Source organism: Bombina bombina, unplaced genomic scaffold, assembly GCF_027579735.1.
Source record: "Bombina bombina isolate aBomBom1 unplaced genomic scaffold, aBomBom1.pri scaffold_1657, whole genome shotgun sequence".
In the NCBI taxonomy this organism is placed as follows: Eukaryota; Metazoa; Chordata; class Amphibia; order Anura; family Bombinatoridae; genus Bombina; species Bombina bombina.
In genome coordinates, this window is record NW_026512410.1 from 34,742 (window position 1) to 43,170 (window position 8,429).

Sequence of the window (8,429 nt, forward strand, 5' to 3'; positions counted from 1 at the left end):
GAAACCACCTCATACTGAGCCAATCTCCCCAACCCCAGTGATGTAAGCCATTGTGAGCAGTGCAAAACACCTCATCTTGAGTCTCTCTCCTCAGCCCCAGTGCCTGCATAAAAAGTGCTGTCATAATTCCCTCCTTTTAGCTATAGGAGGCTCTATGTCCCAGGTTAAATAAAGTGCTCCACTTCCTGTGAATTTCCCAGACCCAGAATAAAAAGTCAGCACTAACCTTTTAATTCTGCCAGGCAGCAAACCAGGTTTGAGAGGTCCTCTCCCTCACATAGCGATGTAGAGAAAAGATATAGCCTGAGTAATCTTACTTAGGCTATCAGGATTAGGGCAGCATAAATTACATGGGAGGCGCAGTGAGAATTATGTCCCACAAGTTCCAATTGCTATAAAGCCACCACTGCTCTACTGAAGAGACTGATATGGACTACGGCTACACCCCAGAACAAAGCAGCACAATCTTGCACTAATGAAGAAATAATAAACTTTTGATTGAAGAATCTTTAACACCTAACTTTACCACTTCCTTGCTCTAACGTAGGCAAAGAGAATGACTGGGGTGGGATAGAGGGGAGGTGATAATTAACAGCTTTGTTGTGGTGCTCTTTGCCGCCTCCTGCTGGGCAGGAGTGATATTCCCAACAGTAATTAATGTTGATCCGTGGACTCATCGTGTAATTAGAAAGAAATCAAACGTTTAACAAATCAAAGATGCATTTGTAGTTTAAAACTTTATTTTTTTATTTTTTTGGGAATTTTAAAATTTTTTTGTACTTTTTAAATATTTTATTCAATAAAAAGTAAAAGTAGTCCATTGAAGTTGATGTGGGAAAGGAGACTGGGGAGAAAAAAAAAAAATCTGTCTTGGAACTGCCTAATTTTTGTTATAAATAAAAAATAAAATCTTTTTTCCAGTCTCTGAAAGAGGGAGAAATGAGGGCCCAAAAGCCCTCCCCAGAAAGAAAATATAAAATAAAGTTCTCCTTATAATGCCGGTAAAGGAACAGAAGCTGCCTCTGGCTGCAGAATCCACATCTTGAAAACCCCATTGTGGGGTAACAGGTTCCACTCTTCCTTGGGAATCCCATGCACGGTGGCAAGCTCCAAAACTGAAGCCATGCCCACACTTTATGCCACTGGAAGCCCTCAGATCTGTCTTTTTAAAAAAGTCTGTGAGGGGCAGCAGGGCCCCTCTGTCTGCCTCAGGCAGTTTCCAGGACAGTGCAGAGGAGAAGACCGGAGGCATGGCTGGTTGTGGGTTCACGATGGTGTGGAGAGCTGAAATTCACAGCTTAGGACTAAGCTCAATTACCAGAAGGGTGGTATGAAAGAGGCTGGGATGGATGAGACTGAACTGCAATACAAAACATGTTCTGCATTAACAAAAAGGGACTGAACTATAATGTCAAGTAAGAAAAAAAAACCAAAAGAAAAAAAACCAAACACAATCTGGTCATAAATTATTTGACATGCTATAGATTTAGCTAAAGGTTTGAAGGATATTCATTTTATTTTCTAGTTATAAAACCAATTAATTCACACACTAGACCTACCTTGATGATGTCCTATATAAGTGTATGGTGAAGGGGCTGATACTCCTGTTTGTTGTACAGTTCCCTGTGGGGGTCCTCCATGTGTCTGTGAGGGGTGCAGAAGCATGACTTGCTGAGGGTGAGGGGCACCAGGATGTGGGGCATGAGGGCCACCAGGATGAGGAGGTGGTGCTCCTGTTAGTCCACTCTGTACATGTGCCTAGGAGAAATATTTGTAAGCTATGAAGAGGCAAGAGGAATGTAATCACTTAGAATTCAGCTATACAGCATGTTTTTTTTCCATCTTGATCAACTTCCATTATTAGGGTTCATTGAAGTCCCTAATCCATTAATATACCTGAGCCACATGCGACATGTTGGTGTAGCCATGTTGGAGCTGTTGATGGGCATGGATAGCATACACAGCCTGCTGGGGGTAGCTACTCTGTGGGGACTGTGCAGTAGGACCAGGGGTCATGGAGGGTGGTGTTGCCGTTAGGGTGGCTGTATGGTACAAATTCTGTTGTTGCTGAGCACTGCCCATGTGGGGGGGCTGGCCACCCTGGTGCTAGAAGAAAAAAAAAACCCACCATGTTATGAGTACACTGCAAAAATTAGGCAAACTTAAACACAAATTAGTTGTATAGCAGCATTACACCAGATTGCTAAACAAAAAACTAAAATTTAGTGCACAAAGTATTGGAAAGAGGTTATACCTGCACAGGACTGGGTGTGGCATGTTGGGGCTGCTGTTGATTCTGGGTTGGCGTGCTGGATGGTTGTGGGTGCAGCTGAGCTGCATGGTGAGAGTATGGTTGGTGAACTGTGGCTGGAAAAAATAAATAATTATAAATAATAATAGATTTAGAAATCCATTTCAGTTACATTTGCAACAGTTATGCAGAACTTTAACTAAGACGTACCATAAAGTGTTTGCGGATTTGGCTGCTCTGAGGGATTGTACTGAGCATTAGAAGAAGAAACCAAAGCTTGGGGGTGACTACCAGATGTCATCATGCGAGGGTTACCTTGTAGCATTGGGGCGAAAACAGGCTAGAAAGATGAAACCATATTAAGTTTAGTACATAACATAACTCAATGACAGTTACTACAGAATTGTATATCTAATATATAACTGATATATTGATCTCTATATATAGATCACAAAATGATTAAACAGCACAATATAGAAGACATCTTGCCAGGGTGTCTAGCTTAAAGAACCAGTAAATACAGTAGATTTGCATAGACAATACATAAGACAATGCAATAGCACTTTGTCAAAAAAAAAAAAATAAAAAAAAAAATCTACTACTAATTTTGAGTTCAGACTAATATCAGTTATTGTCTATTTCCGCTCCTGTATCATGTGACAACAGTTAGCCAGTCACAAATGCATACACATATACTCTGAATTCTTGTACATGCTCAGTAGGAGCTGATGACTCCAGTAAAACAGAATTTATGCTTACCTGATAAATTACTTTCTCCAATGGTGTGTCCGGTCCACGGCGTCATCCTTACTTGTGCGATATCTCTTCCCCAACAGGAAATGGCAAAGAGTCCCAGCAAAGCTGGCCATATAGTCCCTCCTAGGCTCCGCCCACCCCAGTCATTCGACCGACGGACAGGAGGAAATATATATAGGAGAAACCATATGGTACCATGGTGACTGTAGTTAGAGAAAATAATTCATCAGACCTGATTAAAAACCAGGGTGGGCCGTGGACCGGACACACCGTTGGAGAAAGTAATTTATCAGGTAAGCATAAATTCTGTTTTCTCCAACATTGGTGTGTCCGGTCCACGGCGTCATCCTTACTTGTGGGAACCAATACCAAAGCTTTAGGACACGGATGAAGGGAGGGAGCAAATCAGGTTACCTAAACGGAAGGCACCACAGCTTGCAAAACCTCTCTCCCAAAAATAGCCTCCGAAGAAGCAAAAGTATCAAATTTGTAAAATTTGGCAAAAGTGTGCAGTGAAGACCAAGTCGCTGCCTTACATATCTGGTCAACAGAAGCCTCGTTCTTGAAGGCCCATGTGGAAGCTACAGCCCTAGTGGAGTGAGCTGTGATTCTTTCAGGAGGCTGCCGTCCGGCAGTCTCATAAGCCAATCGGATGATGCTCTTAAGCCAAAAGGAAAGAGAGGTAGAAGTCGCTTTTTTACCTCTCCCTTTACCAGAATAAACAACAAACAAGGAAGATGTTTGTCTGAAATCTTCTGTAGCCTCTAAAGAGAATTTTAGAGCACGGACTACGTCCAAATTGTGTAACAAACGTTCCTTCTTTGAAACTGGAGTCGGACATAAAGAAGGTACAACTATCTCCTGGTTAATATTTTTGTTAGAAACAACCTTAGGAAGAAAACCAGGCTTAGTACGCAAAACCACCTTATCTGCATGGAACACCAGATAGGGCGGAGAACACTGCAGAGCAGATAACTCTGAAACTCTTCTAGCAGAAGAAATTGCAACCAAAAACAAAACTTTCCAAGATAGTAACTTAATGTCTATGGAATGTAAAGGTTCAAACGGAACCCCTTGAAGAACTGAAAGAACTAGATTTAGACTCCAGGGAGGAGTCAAAGGTCTGTAAACAGGCTTGATCCTAACCAAAGCCTGAACAAATGCTTGAACATCTGGCACAGCTGCCAGTCTTTTGTGTAGTAAGACAGATAAAGCAGAGATCTGTCCCTTTAGAGAACTTGCAGATAATCCTTTCTTCAAACCTTCTTGTAGAAAGGAGAGAATCTTAGGAATTTTTATCTTATTCCATGGGAATACCTTGGATTCACACCAACAGATATATCTTTTCCATATTTTATGGTAAATCTTTCTAGTTACCGGTTTTCTGGCCTGAACCAGAGTATCTATCACAGAATCTGAAAACCCACGCTTTGCTAGAATCAAGCGTTCAATCTCCAAGCCGTCAGCTGGAGGGAGACCAGATTTGGATGTTCGAATGGACCCTGAACAAGAAGGTCCTGTCTCAAAGGTAGCTTCCATGGTGGAACCGATGACATATTCACCAGGTCTGCATACCAAGTCCTGCGTGGCCACGCAGGAGCTATCAAGATCACCGAGGCCCTCTCCTGATTGATCCTGGCTACCAGCCTGGGAATGAGAGGAAACGGTGGAAATACATAAGCTAGGTTGAAGGTCCAAGGTGCTACTAGTGCATCTACTAGAGTCGCCTTGGGATCCCTGGATCTGGACCCGTAGCAAGGAACCTTGAAGTTCTGACGAGACGCCATCAGATCCATGTCTGGAATGCCCCATAATTGAGATATTTGGGCAAAGATCTCCGGATGGAGTTCCCACTCCCCCGGATGGAATGTCTGACGACTCAGAAAATCTGCCTCCCAGTTTTCCACACCTGGGATGTGGATCGCAGACAGGTGGCAGGAGTGATCCTCCGCCCATTGAATTATTTTGGTCACTTCTTTCATCGCCAGGGAACTCCTTGTTCCCCCCTGATTGATATACGCAACGGTCGTCATGTTGTCTGATTGGAACCTTATGAATCTGGCCTTTGCTAGTTGAGGCCAAGCCCTGAGAGCATTGAATATCGCTTTCAGTTCCAGAATGTTTATCGGGAGAAGAGACTCTTCCCGAGACCATAGACCCTGAGCTTTCAGGGATTCCCAGACCGCGCCCTAGCCCACTAGACTGGCGTCGGTCGTGACAATGACCCACTCTGGTCTGCGGAAGCTCATTCCCTGGGACAGATGGTCCAGGGTCAGCCACCAACGGAGTGAATCTCTGGTCTTCTGATCTACTTGAATCATTGGAGACAAGTCTGTATAGTCCCCATTCCACTGTCTGAGCATGCACAGTTGTAATGGTCTTAGATGAATTCGTGCAAAAGGAACTATGTCCATTGCTGCAACCATCAACCCTACTACTTCCATGCACTGCGCTATGGAAGGACGAGGAACAGAATGAAGAACTTGACAAGAGCTTAGAAGTTTTGACTTTCTGACCTCTGTCAGAAAAAACAGAATTTATGTTTACCTGATAAATTACTTTCTCCAACGGTGTGTCCGGTCCACGGCGTCATCCTTACTTGTGGGATATTCTCTTCCCCAACAGGAAATGGCAAAGAGCCCAGCAAAGCTGGTCACATGATCCCTCCTAGGCTCCGCCTACCCCAGTCATTCGACCGACGTTAAGGAGGAATATTTGCATAGGAGAAACCATATGATACCGTGGTGACTGTAGTTAAAGAAAATAAATTATCAGACCTGATTAAAAAACCAGGGCGGGCCGTGGACCGGACACACCGTTGGAGAAAGTAATTTATCAGGTAAACATAAATTCTGTTTTCTCCAACATAGGTGTGTCCGGTCCACGGCGTCATCCTTACTTGTGGGAACCAATACCAAAGCTTTAGGACACGGATGATGGGATGGAGCAAATCAGGTCACCTAGATGGAAGGCACCACGGCTTGCAAAACCTTTCTCCCAAAAATAGCCTCAGAGAAGCAAAAGTATCAAACTTGTAAAATTTGGTAAAAGTGTGCAGTGAAGACCAAGTCGCTGCCCTACATATCTGATCAACAGAAGCCTCGTTCTTGAAGGCCCATGTGGAAGCCACAGCCCTAGTGGAATGAGCTGTGATTCTTTCGGGAGGCTGCCGTCCGGCAGTCTCGTAAGCCAATCTGATGATGCTTTTAATCCAAAAAGAGAGAGAGGTAGAAGTTGCTTTTTGACCTCTCCTTTTACCGGAATAAACAACAAACAAGGAAGATGTTTGTCTAAAATCCTTTGTAGCATCTAAATAGAATTTTAGAGCGCGAACAACATCCAAATTGTGCAACAAACGTTCCTTCTTCGAAACTGGTTTCGGACACAGAGAAGGTACGATAATCTCCTGGTTAATGTTTTTGTTAGAAACAACTTTTGGAAGAAAACCAGGTTTAGTACGTAAAACCACCTTATCTGCATGGAACACCAGATAAGGAGGAGAACACTGCAGAGCAGATAATTCTGAAACTCTTCTAGCAGAAGAAATTGCAACCAAAAACAAAACTTTCCAAGATAATAACTTAATATCAACGGAATGTAAGGGTTCAAACGGAACCCCCTGAAGAACTGAAAGAACTAAGTTGAGACTCCAAGGAGGAGTCAAAGGTTTGTAAACAGGCTTGATTCTAACCAGAGCCTGAACAAAGGCTTGAACATCTGGCACAGCTGCCAGCTTTTTGTGAAGTAACACAGACAAGGCAGAAATCTGTCCCTTCAGGGAACTTGCAGATAATCCTTTTTCCAATCCTTCTTGAAGGAAGGATAGAATCTTAGGAATCTTAACCTTGTCCCAAGGGAATCCTTTAGATTCACACCAACAGATATATTTTTTCCAAATTTTGTGGTAAATCTTTCTAGTTACAGGCTTTCTGGCCTGAACAAGAGTATCGATAACAGAATCTGAGAACCCTCGCTTCGATAAGATCAAGCGTTCAATCTCCAGGCAGTCAGCTGGAGTGAGACCAGGTTCGGATGTTCGAACGGACCTTGAACAAGAAGGTCTCGTCTCAAAGGTAGCTTCCATGGTGGAGCCGATGACATATTCACCAGATCTGCATACCAAGTCCTGCGTGGCCACGCAGGAGCTATCAAGATCACCGACGCCCTTTCCTGATTGATCCTGGCTACCAGCCTGGGGATGAGAGGAAACGGCGGGAATACATAAGCTAGTTTGAAGGTCCAAGGTGCTACTAGTGCATCCACTAGAGCCGCCTTGGGATCCCTGGATCTGGACCCGTAGCAAGGAACCTTGAAGTTCTGACGAGAGGCCATCAGATCCATGTCTGGAATGCCCCACAGTTGAGTGACTTGGGCAAAGATTTCCGGATGGAGTTCCCACTCCCCCGGATGCAATGTCTGACGACTCAGAAAATCCGCTTCCCAATTTTCCACTCCTGGGATGTGGATAGCAGACAGGTGGCAGGAGTGAGACTCCGCCCATAGAATGATTTTGGTCACTTCTTCCATCGCCAGGGAACTCCTTGTTCCCCCCTGATGGTTGATGTACGCAACAGTTGTCATGTTGTCTGATTGAAACCGTATGAACTTGGCCCTCGCTAGCTGAGGCCAAGCCTTGAGAGCATTGAATATCGCTCTCAGTTCCAGAATATTTATCGGTAGAAGAGATTCTTCCCGAGACCAAAGACCCTGAGCTTTCAGGGATCCCCAGACCGCGCCCCAGCCCATCAGACTGGCATCGGTCGTGACAATGACCCACTCTGGCCTGCGGAAGGTCATCCCTTGTGACAGGTTGTCCAGGGACAGCCACCAACGGAGTGAGTCTCTGGTCCTCTGATTTACTTGTATCCTCGGAGACAAGTTCGTATAGTCCCCATTCCACTGACTGAGCATGCACAGTTGTAATGGTCTTAGATGAATGCGCGCAAAAGGAACTATGTCCATTGCCGCTACCATCAAGCCTATCACTTCCATGCACTGCGCTATGGAAGGAAGAGGAACGGAATGAAGTATCCGACAAGAGTCTAGAAGTTTTGTTTTTCTGGCCTCTGTCAGAAAAATCCTCATTTCTAAAGAGTCTATTATTGTTCCCAAGAAGGGAACCCTTGTTGACGGAGATAGAGAACTCTTTTCCACGTTCACTTTCCATCCGTGAGATCTGAGAAAGGCCAGGACGATGTCCGTGTGAGCCTTTGCTTGAGGAAGGGACGACGCTTGAATCAGAATGTCGTCCAAGTAAGGTACTACAGCAATGCCCCTTGGTCTTAGCACAGCTAGAAGGGACCCTAGTACCTTTGTGAAAATCCTTGGAGCAGTGGCTAATCCGAAAGGAAGCGCCACGAACTGGTAATGCTTGTCCAGGAATGCGAACCTTAGGAACCGATGATGTTCCTTGTGGATAGGA

At 44.5% G+C, this 8,429-nt stretch overlaps 1 protein-coding gene across 1 annotated transcript; it reads right to left on the reverse strand.

The window, feature by feature from the left end:
- Window positions 1-722: 722 nt before the first annotated feature.
- Window positions 723-2,612, reverse strand: LOC128644294 (ataxin-2-like protein). Its single transcript, XM_053696960.1, has 5 exons — window positions 2,462-2,612; window positions 2,255-2,367; window positions 1,897-2,106; window positions 1,560-1,758; window positions 723-1,360 (listed from the first exon to the last, which is right to left on the reverse strand). The coding sequence occupies exons 1-5, from the start codon at window positions 2,574-2,576 to the stop codon at window positions 1,311-1,313; spliced, it is 687 nt and encodes a 228-aa protein (XP_053552935.1). The 5' UTR covers window positions 2,577-2,612; the 3' UTR covers window positions 723-1,310.
- Between the last annotated feature and the right edge of the window lie 5,817 nt (window positions 2,613-8,429).